General features: G+C 43.5%; 6 protein-coding genes across 6 annotated transcripts; 3 read left to right on the top strand and 3 right to left on the bottom strand.

Moving 5' to 3' along the window:
* Positions 1–5652: 5652 nt before the first annotated feature.
* On the top strand, positions 5653–6526 carry J4E92_003793 (uncharacterized protein; the record flags this gene model as incomplete). The annotated part of the gene is made up of 3 exons (XM_051495187.1): positions 5653–5859; positions 6020–6286; positions 6344–6526. The coding sequence occupies 3 exons, from the start codon at positions 5653–5655 to the stop codon at positions 6524–6526; spliced, it is 657 nt and encodes a 218-aa protein (XP_051354206.1).
* A 341-nt stretch (positions 6527–6867) lies between these two features.
* Positions 6868–7345, bottom strand: J4E92_003792 (uncharacterized protein; the record flags this gene model as incomplete). Its single annotated transcript, XM_051495186.1, has 2 exons — positions 6868–7109; positions 7162–7345. 2 exons carry the CDS (start codon positions 7343–7345, stop codon positions 6868–6870), a joined length of 426 nt encoding a protein of 141 aa, XP_051354205.1.
* Positions 7346–8424: 1079 nt separating this feature from the next.
* Positions 8425–9967, top strand: J4E92_003791 (uncharacterized protein; the record flags this gene model as incomplete). The annotated part of the gene is made up of 2 exons (XM_051495185.1): positions 8425–8427; positions 8477–9967. The coding sequence occupies 2 exons, from the start codon at positions 8425–8427 to the stop codon at positions 9965–9967; spliced, it is 1494 nt and encodes a 497-aa protein (XP_051354204.1).
* A 1829-nt stretch (positions 9968–11796) lies between these two features.
* J4E92_003790 (uncharacterized protein) lies at positions 11797–12800 on the bottom strand (the record flags this gene model as incomplete). The annotated part of the gene is made up of 3 exons (XM_051495184.1): positions 11797–11871; positions 12019–12546; positions 12600–12800. The coding sequence occupies 3 exons, from the start codon at positions 12798–12800 to the stop codon at positions 11797–11799; spliced, it is 804 nt and encodes a 267-aa protein (XP_051354203.1).
* A 431-nt stretch (positions 12801–13231) lies between these two features.
* J4E92_003789 (uncharacterized protein) lies at positions 13232–14770 on the top strand (the record flags this gene model as incomplete). The annotated part of the gene is made up of 1 exon (XM_051495183.1): positions 13232–14770. The coding sequence occupies one exon, from the start codon at positions 13232–13234 to the stop codon at positions 14768–14770; it is 1539 nt and encodes a 512-aa protein (XP_051354202.1).
* Positions 14771–15678: 908 nt separating this feature from the next.
* Positions 15679–16305, bottom strand: J4E92_003788 (uncharacterized protein; the record flags this gene model as incomplete). The annotated part of the gene is made up of 1 exon (XM_051495182.1): positions 15679–16305. The coding sequence occupies one exon, from the start codon at positions 16303–16305 to the stop codon at positions 15679–15681; it is 627 nt and encodes a 208-aa protein (XP_051354201.1).
* Positions 16306–16954: the final 649 nt, after the last annotated feature.

Below are 16954 nucleotides of genomic sequence, written 5' to 3'. Positions count from 1 at the left end.
ATTACTAGAAAGAAGTAGAAGAGGCTTTTAACTTTACTAGAGTTACGTAGAAAGATGTTTATAATTACTTCTACTAAGCTATTAACCTTAAGCCTAGTAACTACGCTACTTTTATTCTCTACTATAGATACTAGATAAAAAGTAATCTTACGCGAAAACTTAGTTTATAATACTATAGCTCTCTTAAAGTACTTAAAAAAATTAGTAAAAACGCTTTTTGTATTAAGCGCCTACTTAATTTAAGAATATATAATATTATTAATACTACTTAGCTTAAATCTTACTATACCTAAGAATAAGACTCTTAGTATTACTCTTTTTCTATTCTCTATAAAGTCGCTACCTTATAAAAGTCTAAACTTAAGCTAATTAAGTAAATACTTAAGTAATACATTTATTAGGTTACTAGCTAATATAAGTACTTTATTAAGTAGTAGAACTATTCTATAACTTATAATAGATAGCTTACTTTATCTTAGCTTTAGAATATAAGTAAACTTAAGAAAAACTATAATACTAAATTCTCTTTTACTAAATAGAAAATTTATAAGTAGAATTATATCTATAGTTAGAAGATATAAGAGACTACCTATAACTACTATATTTAGAGTTCTTTACTAGATTCTCTAGAAGATAATACTACTTAAGACTTAGCCTTTATATTACTTACTACTAATACTCTTTATAATAATAATAGCACTATCTCTATTATCTATATACCTTCTCTCTCTTAATAATAATATAACTTATAACTTATAGAATAACTTAATTAAAGAGGTATTAAAACCTAATATAATTCTAGCGTTGCTAAAGTATAAAAAAATCTTAAGTTCTAACTATCTTCTTAAAACTCTAGTAACTACTTAGAGTATAACTAAGCCTTAGATATTACTAAGAAGAGACTTTATTAAGCTCTAACAGCACCTTTTCTAGACTTTAGTAATAACTTAAGATATAACTAAGCCTTAGATATTAATAAAGAAAAACTTTAATAAGCTTTAGTAGTACTTCTAGACTCTAGTAACTACTTAAAGTATAACTAAGCCTTAGATATTACTAAGAAAGAACTTTCTTAAGCTCTAGTAGTACTTTCTTTTAAGAGATAGAGAGCTACTCTATAGTTAGTAGAGCGCTCTACTACTACTTAGTTTTCTATTTTTTTAGTATTTATTCTTTTTTTTAGTAATTTTCTCTTATAGCTTTATTTTCTTTATTATACTAGTGTTACTTACTTTTTCTTAGCGTTTCTATTCTTAGTTTTTCTCTATATAATATAAAAACCTAGTTAAGTCTTCTTTCTTATATCTTTAGTTATCTACTACTACTAAGTTATTTAGTAACTTACTTAGAGAGTTTTTTCTCTTAATATTATAATAGTAGTCTTCTTATATTTTACTAGAGCTTTAAGTACTCTACGCTTTCTATAAGTATATTAGATTAGCTACCTACTTAGCAACGTCTATATATATAGCTAATATATAATATACTTTATAACTTTTTACTAGCTTATTACTATACTTATAAGGTATCTTTTACTATAACGTAACTTTTTCTAACTCTAAATCTACTAAGATAGTAAAAGAACGTATATTTTCTACTATAACTATAGCTTCTATAGCTTTCTCTTATCTTTACTTATTTTATAGAGTACTTAAAGTAAACTTTTCTACCTTTTCTACTAGCTTTCTTATACTTATTTCTCTTTTACTTTCTTGCTTATAGTAGTTAAATATATATAAGCTTTATTTTTAACTACTATATCTACTATAATTTACTTCTATATACTATAACTAAAGTCTTATCTCTTATATTAGTCTCTAGATATTATAAGAGAACTACTAGGTTCTAAACCTAATAAGCTCTAAGATATATAACTTAACTTTATATTCTTAGACTAATCTAAAGTAATATAAGATAGAAATATACTCTAACTAGCAAAAACTAATAGACTCTAAATAAAAAAAAAAAAAAAAAATTCTTAGACTAATAGAGTTAATAACTCTCTTACTAAGCCTAATATTAAGTTTAACTTTAATCTTCTCTATAGTCTAGAAGACTCTAGAAGCTTTTCTATATACTTTACTTTAAGTATAGCTTTACCTATAGTAGCTTAAAGTCTACTATAAAGCTAATTCTCTATAGAATTTTAAAATAGCTATAATAAAGTAGCTACGCTTATAAACTAAGTAAGCCTATAAGATTTAGCTCTTACTAGTATAGTAAATAGTAGCTATAAAGCGCTATTAACTCTAGTCTAGCTATTTTCTTACTCTAAATATTAATAAGACCTAGTAGTATATAACGTAGTAGATAATTTTAGCTAGAAAGACTAGTAAGATTATGTCTTTACTATAGTTACTTTTATTATATACGCGCTTTATAATATCTATACTCTAGTTAATAAAACTACTTAGTAGTACTACTATAATACTACTATAATAATTAAGTATTATATTACTAGTTTATAGAGTGTAGTATATTCTAAAAGTAAGCGTAGTAGTATATCTACTAGAATTAGTCTTTAGAATCTAAATACTATTATTAGTTAGTAATTTAACTACTATATATTTAAGAAAGTTAAGAATTTTACTACTATATATTAGAATAATACTCTACTAATAGTTAGTAGTAAGAAGGCTCTAAAAGCTAGTTTATTTTCTATAATTAAGAATAAGAATAGCGTAATAGTAAAAACTCTCTTTAATATAACTCTTACTAATAGTAGTACTACTTATAATAAGTAAGTTATTAAAATACTTTATAAGTAAGGTTACTAGATCTTTATACTAAGTAATAACTTTCTAAACTTAGAAGAAGGTATAAGCGCTTAAAATATTACTTTTTACTAGAAATATTAAGACTTTACTATATATATACCTACTCTATATAACTAGAAGAAGAAATAGAAGATATAGAAACCTATTATAAGTATAGTAAAGAAATATAAAGTAATTACTAAGATATTTCTACTAGAAAGTAAAAAACTATTCTACCTTATAGAGAAGAATCTAAATAGAAAGTATAAGAAAAAGTTTTATATACTTATTAATTCTAATATACACTAAATACTACTCTAGGTAATTTTTCTAGATAATCTAGACGTGTATAAAGATAGTAACTTTATCTAAGCTTATATTTTCTACTATATAGAGAGTATAGCTATAAAAATAACTATATATAACTCTAGTAATTAGAGCTTCTATCTAAGTTATTAAACCTCTTACTACTAAATACGCGTACTAAAAGATAGAAAGAAGAGTAATAAAAAGGTAAAAACTAACTATAGATTAAAGTAAGACTACTTCTATCTAAAAGGCTAGAGCTTTCTTTAGTGTAATAGACGTTTTAAATCTAATAGTTATAGTACCTTACGCTTATAAGAAGTAGAATTTAATATTAAAGATACTAAGCGTAAGAGTCTATATAGATATAATACTATATAAACTAGTCTAGAGCTTATTCTAAAATACTAATTTATTAGAAAGGTCTACCTTACTAAAGAAGAAGTTAAGTAATAAGTAAAGGCAAAGTAGAACTAGAACTAATTCTTTAGACTAGTTAAGAAGAAGTCTAGAATTTATTACTTTAAGACTTCTATTACTAAGAATAATATAAATACTAGACTATCTAAGAAAGAACTACTTAATAGCTATAAAGACTTTAATAGTAATATTAAAAAGAAAAAGATTACTAAAGTAAAGCCTTAAAAGAAGCCTACTAGAACGCTTTTACTAAAGTCTAAGACTACTCTAAAATCTACTATTATACCTAAGCGTAAGGCTCTAATTAATTAATCTTTACTACGTAAGAGATAAGCGCGCTTACTAAGCTATAACTCTACTATAGAAGATAATTTTAATAGAATCTATAGTAGGTATAATAAAGAAGTTAGTAATAAGTTTATTTAGACTATAAAAGAATAATATATATATAATATTAAGTAATAGCTTCTTTTTATAAATAAGACTATTAGAGATACTTTAATATATAATTAATAAGAAAGTACTATTATAAGTACTAGGTCTACTAGAGAAGAAGTTCTATCTTAGGTAGATAACTACTATACTCTACTAGGTAACGTTACTAAAGAAAACCTTATTAATAACTCTTTTACTAAAGAGTAGGTTAACTTACTAGTAGAAGAGCTTAAAGAGAATATTAAGAAAGATTAGATTATTAATAATATTACTAGATCTCTACTTAATAACTACGCTCTTACTACTATAAATAATAAAGTAAATAACTCTAATAATAATCTATTTAACTAATTTTAAAGTACTCTATTCTAGTAATATAATATATATACGCGCTTTATAAAGCTATAGTTTTAAATTATAGATATTATTCTTACACTACTTCTATACTAATAATAATATAAATATCTAGTAAGCTACTTCTTATTACTTATAAGTTTAGTATCTAATAGCTATCTTAGCTCTCTAATAAAAGTCTTTATTATATATTTCTTATCTTAATACTATCTATACACTTATATTATTATAAGTATCTAGTAAAGTAATTAATCTTATTAAAGTAGTTAGCTTTAACTTATTACTTTTCTAGCCTTTAGAACTCTTATATAATTCTTTATTTACTAAAAGTCTTCTTACGCTAGCTTATTCTTTATAATAGTTTCTTTATAAAATAGTTATACTTCTAGATTATTTTTTTAGTATACTAACCTCTATAATAGACTATATATTTCTATCTTAACATTTCTTCTTACGTAAAAGACATAATTGCTAATACCTCTATATTAGTTTAATAGTATTATATAGCTACTAGCTTTATATACTAGAAAAAACTTCTTTACCTTAGCTTAATCTTAGCTACTATAAGTAGTTTATTTTTTATATTATAAATAGAGAAGATATAATATAAATCTTACTTATTTTATTTTATATTTAGTTTATTTATACGCGCTGCTTTAGTAAGAAAGTTCTTTATATAGCCTTTACTTTATACGCTAGATTACTAGATTTTTATAGTCTTAAAGAGTTTAGTTTATAATACTCTCTTACTAAGTAGAAAAGCTATTACGTAATTACTTTATAAGTATATAGGCTCTTCTTTCTTAGTAGTTAGCACCTTAGCTTTTATAATAACAATTTAATACACTATATACCTCGCAACAACTGTAGGATTAGTGCCTTACTACGACTAAGTTAGCAGAGGATGCGGATATATACATGTTAGATAATAGATTGGGGTCTTGTGTAACATACTCTTATCTGTTGCCGCCATAGAACTTGATCACGCGCCAGCCTGCGGCTTCTCTTTTTGGTCCTCCTGTGACACGGATGCGCGGCCTGCTATGACGCGCTCTCGCGCGTCCATTCCTTCGAGCAAGCCTGCAAGCGTCGAGACACGCGCATCTATGGTACTGGTTGATGGCGCATCATGATGTCTGTTCTGCGACTTTTGTACGAAGGGTTAGCATTTCCCTAGGTAATGCGTAGGGTTGCGTCTCACTGTCGCACTTGCCTAGATAAGCGCGCCGATGCCCCACATCCTTGCCTCAAATTGAAGGGCAGCAACTGCGCCACAACTGCATAGCGGCCAAGTCTTTGATCTAACGGGTTGCGCAAGTATTTTCTTTCTATGAGTCCTCTCTAAACGACTGCACGAAAATCGCGCTCGACCAGACACACCATGCCGTCCAGTACTGACGAGGCGCAAGCGCTCGGCCATTCAGAGTTTTGGGACCAACGGTACGCAAAGGCCGACGGAACCAAGCCAACACATGAGTGGTTTCGCGCTTTCGAGGACTTAGAGCCATTCTTCAAGAAGCATCTGTTCGACAAGACAAGGGAAGAGGGGAAGGATGGAAAAATTCTTCACTTGGGCAGCGGCGATAGCGTAGGTCTTCCTATCATCGAATTGCGGAACGTCGTGAGCAGCGCAAAATTCATAACCCAACCTATGATAGCCTTTGTTTTGACTTCGCGACTTTCATCCTCTAGAAACGCGCAAACTGTTTTCTGTAATTACATGTTCTGAATGACTGACCCGTCGCCAGACCGTCCCATACGATCTCCTAAAGCGAGGCTACACGAACCAGCTCTGCATTGACTTTTCCTCAATAGTCGTCGATCTGATGAGATCGCGGCACTCGGATGAACCTCAAGTAGAGTGGAGAGTTGGCGATGTGCGGGATATGAAAGGTATCGACAGCAACTCCGTGGATGTCGCCTTTGACAAAGGCACACTGGATGCCATGATCTACGGCAGTCCATGGAGTCCACCCGAGGAGGTTATGGAGAACAGCGGCAGATATCTTAGCGAGGTGAGTAGATGAATGAGGCGTAAGTTTGGAACTTCGACGTATGCTAATTGCGCAAAGGTCTGGAGGGTATTGAAAGATGACGGTGTCTTTCTCTACATCACATACCGCCAGCCACACTTCATCAAGCCTATCCTGAATCGGGATAACGAGTGGGATCTTGAGATGGAGATCATGGGTGGAGGCGACACTTTCCAGTACTTCGGCTTCATCCTGAAGAAGTACACCGCAAGCGCAAAATGAAAATCCAGCCGATGGGACTGCGTCTGGAGAGTAGTTGCATCCAAAGTGTCAAGATGGATCAAGAGTATGAAGAGGCTTGGTTCATTGTAGGTGCGCCTCAAGAGGCGTGGACTGTCTGAAGTTCTCTATTAAAATGATATCAAGATTTACGATACCTGCAGGATGAAGACAAAGATCAAATTCCCCGTACCTCATGCAATGGCGGGGTCCGCTGTTCGCACGGGCCATCCCCTCTCTGCTCTTTCTCTTTCCCATTCCTCCACCCCTCGTCCCTCCCAACTACTTCGTATACTCCACATGGTGCATCTGGTATCGACCAAACTTTCCTAGTTTGCCGCCATCTACACAGACACTGTCTTGCATGAAACAGTCGACTTTCCATCCTTGAACCCTGGCGTGCACACGATCGGTGCGGAACTCTCGAATACTAGCTCGACGCTTCCGTTCTTCGACCCATGAAACTGGATGTTCGCGCTCGCATTCGCCGCATTCATGCCGATTCCAGCGCCGATAATGATGGCTTCCGGGGTCATGTTGAAGCCGCTTCCCAGACCAAAGTCGCTGGATCCAGCCTGGAGTCCGCCTGTATCGCGTGCGTTAGTTAAAACCGGCCGCATAGTAATTGGAATACATACCTCCGTACGACACATCGGCTTGCCAGTTGATGCCGCAGCCTACACCAATGTCGCCGAATGGTGAAAGGTTACCCGCCGCAGCGACATTGCCGCTTCCGCTAGTCGATGTGACGTTTTTTGTCAGACTCGTAATCTCGACGCCGTTGGCTCTTCGGTGTTGATGCGGAGTTGCTGATGCGAGCATCTGCATCGCGAGGAACGGTAAGACGAATTGGGCGAACATGATATCGATGACGTTGACGATGCGACGCGGTTTCAGAAGAGGAGGGCCGATGTATATATAGAGGGAGAACTGCCGTTGGGTAAGGCTGCAGATGGTACAAAGTTGTACTTATAGTCGGTGCTTCTCAAGGTTTGATGATCAGGGGCCCGGCGAGACTGTCTTCATCACCATTCAGGCTATTCATTACTTCTGTGCTTCTAGTCGACTTCCATCTGTTCTACAGTACCTCCCGGACGATCCGGTAATTGCAATGGCGAGTAAGAACCGCCATTCGGTCCGCACCCAAGTCTGATAGGGGGCTTACGGTGCGTTAGCAGGAAACCTAAACTCCACGCGACGATGGCAACTCTATTTTGACAGCCGCAAGTATTTTTGTATACAACGTACTGACGCTCTGCTGAACATGGAGAATATGTTTCGCGATGTTGTGGACGGACGCAGGGTCGCAAACTAATTGCCATCTAGACGGTAGCTTTCGCGTTCGGCGAGATCTCGGGCCTTCTCCAGGAAGTGTTGGGCTGTACTAACGGCCCTCATGGGTCTAACCCTGCCGTCAGCGATGCTGACGTAGATCACGGTTCGTAGATGGTAAACTAGCTGTGTCAGATTGTGCACCGCCAGAGGAGGCGCGCCACCTTGACGTGTTATATTAGGAGGTGTGCTTATAAGGCTGGGCAGTGCTTACTCGATACCTCACTTCAGTTCATCGCATCTCATCCAAGATGTTCACCCCTTTGCTCTTTGGTTTGCTATTGGGAGCGGCGCGTTCAGTCGTGGGCGAAGAGTTGAATGCACCCTATCCGACAGGGACGAACGAATCCTACCCCACAGGAAAGAACGACTCATGTCTCCACACTCATGATGGAGGATTCACCCCGGACTTCTACCTTTCGGTTACATACGAGAACCATACTGTAGCATGCCAGACTCGCATGTCTGCGTTGGTAAACGGTACATCCCCTGGACCCGAACTACGTCTCCCAGCCGGGAAGACGAGTTGGGTGCGAGTCTGCAATGACATGGAAGAGTACAACACAACCATGGTATGGATAAACTAGACTATGGCACAAACAGATAACTAATACGCACTAGCATTGGCATGGCCTCAGTCAACGTACTGCACCTTTCAGTGATGGCTCACCTGTCAGCCAATGGCCGATCGCACCTCACAGATGCTTCGACTATGAGATTCATCCTGAAGTCGAGGATGCCGGAACCTACTTCTACCACTCTCATATCGGCTTCCAGGCCATCTCTGCAGCAGGGCCGCTCATCATCGAAGACTTTGGTCCTCCTCCGTTTGAGTACGATGAAGAGCGCATCGTCTTCCTCCAAGACTACTACAACAAGACTGATGAGGTAATGGAAGATGGTCTCGTTGCGACGCCATTCAAGTGGACTGGTGAGGTCAACGCAGTGCTTCTAAATGGTGTCGGTGTTGCCATTGGTGAAACAGCTGGCGAGGGCACTTGTGAGCTACCAATTATCGAAGTCGAGCCGGGCAAGACCTACCGCATGCGCTTTGTAGGTGCAACAGCCATATCGATGGTATCGTTCGGTATCGAGGGCCATTCCAAGTTCGACGTTATCGAAGCCGATGGTGGCTACACGCAACCCCACACTACAGACCACATGATGCTTTCATCCGGCCAACGTTTCGACGCCCTCTTCAGCACGAAGACAGCGGAGGAGCTCGGCAACCAAACCGAATACATCATGCAATGGGAGACCAAAGACCGACCTGCAATCTATACCGGCTTCGGTATCCTGCGCTACCCAAACTCAGGTCCCAAGACCACTACCGCACCCACCGTCGCCCCTCTAACCTTCACCAACGCTACCTACGACTTCCTCGAATACGCTCTCGAGCCCCTCGTCCCCAACAACTTCCCCAAAGCTTCCGAGATAACCCGCCGCGTTCACATCAACAACGTGCAACTCAAGCAATCCACTACAATCTGGCAACTTGATGGCCTAAACTGGACCGAAGAGACTACCGCAAACAGCCCGCCCTACCTCGTCGACATCTACAAGAACGGCCCTGCAGCTATGCCGAACTACACAGCCGCCATGGCCAACGGCGGTTGGGACCCATACACGCTGACCTGGCCCGCCAAACTCGGCGAAGTCATCGAGATCATCCTAGAAAACACAGGCTCTCTCGTCGACAACAACGGTGGCTTCGACTACCACCCTTTCCATCTCCACGGCGCGCACTTTTACGACTGCGGCAGCGGAAACGGCACATTCGATCCTTTTGAGAATGAGAAGAAGCTCGAGAATTACAACCCCGTAAGGCGCGATACAACCAATCTATACCGTTACCGTACCAAGGGTACTGCAGGAGAGGAAGGTGGATGGCGCTGCTGGAGACTTAGGGTGTTGGACCCGGGCTGCTGGATGCTGCATTGTCATGTGCTGCAGCATATGATTATGGGTATGCAGAGTGTGTGGGTTATGGGCGATTATGAGGATATCGCGCGCATTCCTTATTCAGGGGCGCAGGGCTACCTCGACTTTGGTGGTACCGCGTATGGTGGACAGGACATCTCACCCGTTGCTTATCATAACTGGGATGAGTAGGCGGAGACTGAGGTTTCGCTGTTTCCAAGTCTAGTTTCTTTCTCTCAAGCTCTGTGAATTAACATCTATCAAACTTGATCGTTTACCTAAATGTTGTTCATGCGGTCGAGCTTCTCTCTGCGCGCTGTGGCTTGCTGTCCAGGCTGGTCTCCGTTGTCTGCTAATCGCAATACAGAGTGTGCGCTTGCGATGGTGAAACTATCTAGGTGATTCATGCGATATGCGTATTCTTGCAGGAGTGCCATGTTAATGAATGTACTCCAAGCTAGCGCAGCTGTCACGTGTTTGGTAGCCAGCTAGGTAGTCTTGGCGCGCGAGTGAGCTCTGACGCGTCCACCTCTGAACGCGTCTTGTGGAAAGATGACGACACCACCGACTGAAGAGTGACACCATCCATCGGCTTCACCACAATACGATGCAAGTGGCCAATGCCACCTTATTCTTGCTCAGAAAGCATCTATGTTTACAGGGTGAGTTTCGGCGAAGCGACAGATGACCAACGGTTAGCATGCGACAAGCTAGCTGCTGCCGCTTTCGGGGAACCGCTTTCCGAGGCCGACTTCCTGGAGCGAGAGGAGTTCATGAGAAGACAAGCTCTTGCGCATGATGATGGTGTGCGAATTTGGTGTCTGTAACGCAGTGACGATCAGTCTCAAGTGCTGGCAACTTGCAAAACCGTGAAGCGGCAACTGCTCGTCACGAATTTCGATGGATCTCACAGGGGCAAAGGGTACTGTATCGCCTCTGTGGTTACTCACCCTGATTACTGCGGTCAAGGTTACGCTTCTGCGCTTCTACACAACCTCGCTCAATGGCTGGATGGACCCGGAGACGCGCTCGCGAGCATGCTTTACAGCAACAAAGAAGTAGTGAGTGACTGCTGCAGCAACTACGACGAATTCTAATCCATATTAAGTTTTATGCCCGACTTGGTTGGACACCGATCCCATCCCCTGCAATCGTGCTTCCCACCGACCTCTCTATCGACGACGACCTCTACATGGCGCACGGCATACAAGACAATATCCGGTATCTGTGCGCGGACGACATCGACGAGCTATGCATAGAGGACACCCGTACATTGCTGGATGTTGATAAAGTGCGAACCGCCGAAGGACGCACGATTATGACCGTACTTCCAACGACGGACCTGATCGGCTGGCAACACAAAAGGGCGGACTTCATGGCAATGAAGACACACAAGAAGTCGCCCACAGTCAAAGGAGCGTTGCACAGCTCCAATGCTTGGATCTACTGGCATCACGATTTCCGAAAGCAGCGCCTTTTCGTTCAACGTATTCGGATATCAGATGAGCCTAGGGGAGGAAGAGACGATGTCCTCGTTAGTCTTGTACTTTGCGCCATTCGTGAGGCTCAATCATGGGCACTGCCAACGGTTGTATTATGGGGAGTTGCATCTGATTTGCATAATAGATTCGACATACTAAAGACCAGACTCGGACGGCTCAACCCCATTCTGCAGACACAAAGACGGGAAACCACTTCTATCAGATGGAGAGGCGGCAAGAACGACCAGACTGATATCATTCCCGACGAACACTATGCTTGGAACTGAGTCATTGCTTCCAGAGCATCGAAAACCGCTGTTTGAACAGCAAACAGCGGAAGAGTCATGGAATCCGTCAAGGCCATCCGGATGTTTTGCGAGGAGACGTAGCATTTCTTGCTTCACCCTAAGATACCATTAGTACCTGATACGCCTGAAATGCCATAAACTTACTCAGCACGGAGGTAAGCTCGGTGCTCGTGCAGCCCAGCATTGATAATGTCATCCCGCCTATGGCTCTATCATGACGACGACAGGCATTTTACATGGCATACAGCGCATTTCGATCATCGAAGTCCTCGACGGGCTCCAAAGGCTGGATCACCGCTTTGTATTTCTGCACATATTCTTGGTTGAATCGATAACGCGATTGCCTCATCATGTGCAACTCCACTGTGGACACTGTCAGATCGCCCCTCCGACACTTGTAGCTTTCTCACATTCGTTGTGTGCATAACAGCAGCAGGAGTCGGAAAAAAATCACCCGCTTGGTGTCCATGTCAACTTGGGCGTTACCATGCCATAGGTCGCCGTGGACGAGAGTAGGCTTGATAGTCCGACCATCAGATTGGGATGGTCTCAGCAAACGTGGTATGACTTTTGCGAAGAATTCTTCTGCAACTTCATTAAAGTCGGGATCTACTCCTCGGACGCTCTGTTCCCATTTGATGTCCGATTGGAGTTGACGACTATACCATTGCTCCCAACTGTCGCACCACTCGTTCTGGACCGGGACATGGCCGTTGAAAGTGGTGACATGGAAGCCAAATTTACCTGTCGGTGAAGATGAGCCGATGTGCAATTTTGCCAACACTTTGATCAGCTCCGCTGGGTCCGGCGTCTTCTCCTTCAATTCACGGTATATTGTTAGGAAGAACGACTTTGTCGGGTCCAGCTCGAATGTGCCGAAAGCTACCGGAACGACTGAGTTGTCTGGCAAATGCTGAGCTAATGCTTTTTGACTCTCGTATTCACCAAGCGCCATCTCCGCGTGCTGGGGCCGATGACCGACCTGTCTGTGATGAGGAGCGCGCATCTAGTACTGGAGCATTGCAGGCCACTAACCTTGAGGAAGAACTCCTCTTCTTCGCCATCCTTTTCCAAGCTCAGCTTGTAGCCCGTGGACCAACTTGAACTTCCATGCTGGCTAACTTCCTCGATATTCCAGTCTGACGGCAGGGCTATGGACGTATCAGCATCGAGGCAACCAAGACTCTGGCTTTGTACATGACCTTTCAGAATTGCTGGATCTAGACTGAGATCCATGTGATCTATGGTTTTTGGATTGCAACTTGGCCAACTTCCAGTTACTGTGAGACACCGGGAGGCAGACTATATAGGCAGATTGTCGAGGGGCGCATGTGTCGCGTTCATCGTTTCCATGGCCGGCCCAGCCAGCAATGCTTGTGGCGGCTTCATCTCACGCTGCCGCTCTTCCCGATCGCTCATTGGCACACATAGCGCTTTACCCTGCTTGCGATGTTCTCCGCGGGCAGGCTGCATGTTAGCATGTCTTCAATGTGATACACAACAATCTGTCCTCATCCAGGCTGTGCTCTACTATGATACACAAACTCACCTCCCCTTTCACACGTTAGTCTGTTTGCAAACCCCTGCTAGCGCCTCGGTACTCCCGCGTACCTACCCCACACGTTCCTGCGACATTGGTGCGCTCCCTCCCATACCATATTCGCGTCATGGACAAACTACCACAGGAGCTGATCAATCGCATTGTGTATTTCGCAGAGCGGTACCCAGACCAGGAACAGCGGGCTTCCGCGATAGGACAATCTTTCGAGCCCGATGGTTCGCCATCTCAATTTCCTCGCCTCGCGATCCTCAATCGCACTTGGAAGGAAGCAATTGAGACCATAACATTTCACCGTCTAGGCATCAAAAGCGATGAGCTGGAATCGCTCCAGTCCATCGTAACAGGAAATCGCCGCAACTACCTTTCCTGGATCAGTTTCGAAGCGGAATTGCCAACATATTCGGAAGAAGCATACGAACACAAGGAATCACGACTTGATCAACATGCCAACAACGCAGCATTTACAAAAGCTATAAGCGAACTTTTCACGGTGCTGCGAACCTGGGAAGACAACGGTGTGAAGAATGGAGTGCGGCTTATAATTGCGGGAGCTACATCCCCGACCGACGCTCGGGAAGTAGATGAGTTCGAGATTGAGCATGGTCTAAGCAGAGATATTCAATCCGCTCGTTGGGCAGAGTCGTACCTGCGCCTTGTTGAACCCGACAATCTGCCTACATTGTCTAATCTGCAGCACCTCACTATCGAGCGCACCGGCGTGCGAAGCCTTGCACCAAGCGTTGCACCAGATTTAGCGGTGGCAATGCCAGAACTCAGGACAGTGGACTGGGAGTTTCCAGACTACGATGCTGGTTCTGACGCGGGGTCGGATCAGGACTCGTTGGATTCAGACTATGATCCAGAGTGGGAACCGGCGACATCTCCCAAGGCGCGCGGTGAGGCGCGCGCTGAATTTGCTAATAAGCTCTCGCCGACGCATTTCCGCTCACTCCATTCTGCCAACATTGTCTTTGTACACTGCACTCCTTTAGATCAGAGGTATACAGTTCCGAGCATTGTGCCAGAAGGCTACACATACGACCCGTTCAGTTCATCAATCCGAACCTTCTCACAATGTCTTACAACCCTTACCCTGAGTGCGCACGTCGACCCTACGCTATTCTGGCCATCAGACGAAAACGCGACGCCACCGTCTTGGCCACACTTGAAGTCCTTCGACATCACGTTTGACATGGTCGCTCCATCAGGCAAATGGTACTTCACTGGTGCAACACCGGTCGACGATCCCCACGACGACGCCGTGCACGGCATTGTTGGGAGTGTCGACACGCGCGAGTTCAGCTGGCATGACTTCCGGCAGCACCCCGACCCAGAAACCTTTGATCCTTTTCTCGGCGCGCTCGCAAAAGCCGTTGATTGCATGCCTGTTCTTGAGTCCTTCATGCTTACGTCTGAGATGACGGGTAAGACGGGGAGACTGCACATTTCATATCACGCGCCGGGCCAGAAAGCGGAGTGGGGTGATGAAGGACCGGAGGATGAACAGCACAGGAGAATTTACTACGCTTGTGAGACGGGAGTATGGGTGCCAGAGCCAAAGACGTCTGAAGGGCTGAAACGCGCAGGGATGCAAAAGTATGGCGGAGAGGCCATCGAGCGATACGTGGGAAGCCAGTACTATTGAATGGGATTAGATTGAATACGCACGAAAGAACATACACCCCATTCAAGTGGGGCATCATACAACTATGTCTACAAAGCCCAATTGTTGAAAAGGCTGAGGAGGCCACATTGCCTTGACAACCCACAGAGTGAAGGTCTTACGGTGATGTAGGCTTCAGGGTACCTGTTCAACTTTTCTCTTGAACGGGATGTACGTATGGACGCGGGTATGGATTTGCTATGTGGTGTGGAGCTCGTATCAAGTATATACTTTATCTTCTTTCCCATTCCTTCACATACGACCACAGGTAAAGGAGTACACCGGATCCCGTTTGCTCTCCACACGTTAAACCTTTAACCGGCCGGCTAGTAACTTGATGGGTGACCGCAAGCGAATCCCCGCTGTTGTATGTTTTTGCTCTTTTTTGCCCCAGATCTGAAATGGCGATTCTCAAACTCGCAGCTCTCTTTTTGCTTGAAAGTAGTACGCGGGCGTGTAGTGCGGAAGATCACGGTCGCTCAAAGCACACTAATGGAGTTGTGAGTCGAATAAGCTACGCAGTTGATATGAGTTTCTTGTGTACTCTATGATACATGTTAACTAAGGTTGTGACAAAGTCCTAACGGTGTGTGTGTAGGGCTCGTTTTAACTACATGCGTAGATAGCGCTGTAGGCTCCAGCAAATATGGCAGTAGTGAAGAGCTTTGTTGCGATATATGCCCAAACCGATCGTTGTTTGTTATTGAGGTCGACGCACGCTCGGGCGGCATGTCGTCGCTGTATAGTCGTGGGTTTGGAGACCTCTACCGTCACGTCCGCACCACCAACGCGCGGGTGTCGTGGAATCGCTAGCTCGGGCTAGAGAAGCAGCTGTCTCAGCTTGGGAGTTTGTGTGGCTATCCATAGAGTAGCTCTTGCTGCATGTGTCCTCAAGTCTCTCCCTTCTTCTCTCCCTGCGCATCGAAGCCGAGGCCCTCTAGTTGGCGTATGAGCTCGTTGATCTTGATGACCTTCTCGAACTGCTCCGGTAGCAGCTTGTCGCCCTTGTCCTTCTTGTCCTTTAAATCCCTGGCCTGCCTCAGCTTCTTGGTGAGCTTCTTCGCTTCCTTTTCCTTCTCAACCTCAGGGTCGACAACCTTCTCAGCCTCGGGCTTCGCGACCTCCTTCTCTTTAATCTCAGCTGGTTTGCCTGCTTCTTTGGGCTCAGCAGAAGCTTTCTTGTCCTCATCTTTCCCATCGCCCGCAGCAGCTGCTGCCTTCTTTCTAGCTTCCCTCCGCTTGGCGTTCTTATTCGCAGCTGGACTCGATATGCTAGTAGGCTCCTCACTCTTCACCGCCTCGGCACCTGGCACACCCGCCTTTCCTCTGTTGCGGAAGCCCTCAGCAGTGCGATTCTTGTAGAGTTCGACATCTTCGGGTGGGCGGTAGCCTGGGCGGACTCGGATTTCTTTGCGCAGGGTGCCGTCGGGACGGACGGATGCGGGGATATGGCGTTCGCCGGATGCGGAGGTGGTGATGCCGGCTTTGGAGATTGCGGGAGTCTCTACTGAAGGCATTGTGTGGGTCGCGCCTGCGGTGAGGAGGAGTGGAGGTAGGGTGCGCCAGAGGATGTCAGGCAGTCGCAACGGGCCGGGGCACACCAATTGTCCAGGTAAGACCTCGCCAGGTCTTTGCAGGCGTCTGCGAGGAGATTTGAGGAGTTATCGGTGCGTGTCGCAGAGGTTGAGCTGGTAGCGGTGGTGGGGTTGGAAACAAAGTTCACGTCAAAGCGGAAGGCACGACGGGCCAATTAGCGCAGCGCAAATCCCCGTGACGCGAGAGCTTGAATCTTGTCGACGAACCTCAGCCTTTGACATCGCCAGTGAAGCACCACCACATCCCCCTCCGCAGTTAACCCAGCCCTCTCGACACCTCCAAAATGTCTGGCGTAAGTGAATTGATCGGATAACGTCTTTGAATGTCCGCTAATGGTCCCGCGCAGATGATCGGCACCGTCTACAAGCAAGTCTCTCCGCGCGCACACCTTCGATTGAACGAGACTAACCATCGCCTGCAGCGCGGTCCTCCGCAGCAACACCACCATGTTGTTCGCCGTCTTCGGCTCCGCCTTCGGTCTCCAACTGTAAGCCACAGCATCCGGAAGAGGAACCTGGGGAAAGGAGAGAGACTGATAGCAGTGCAGGGCGTTCGACACAGGCTCAGAAA

This window comes from Alternaria infectoria (assembly GCF_024043175.1).
Source record: "Alternaria infectoria strain BMP 0036 chromosome Unknown scaffold_5, whole genome shotgun sequence".
Classification (NCBI taxonomy): domain Eukaryota; kingdom Fungi; phylum Ascomycota; class Dothideomycetes; order Pleosporales; family Pleosporaceae; genus Alternaria; species Alternaria infectoria.
The sequence above is the reverse complement of the archived record's forward strand: the minus strand, read 5'-3'. Positions and strand labels throughout refer to the sequence as shown.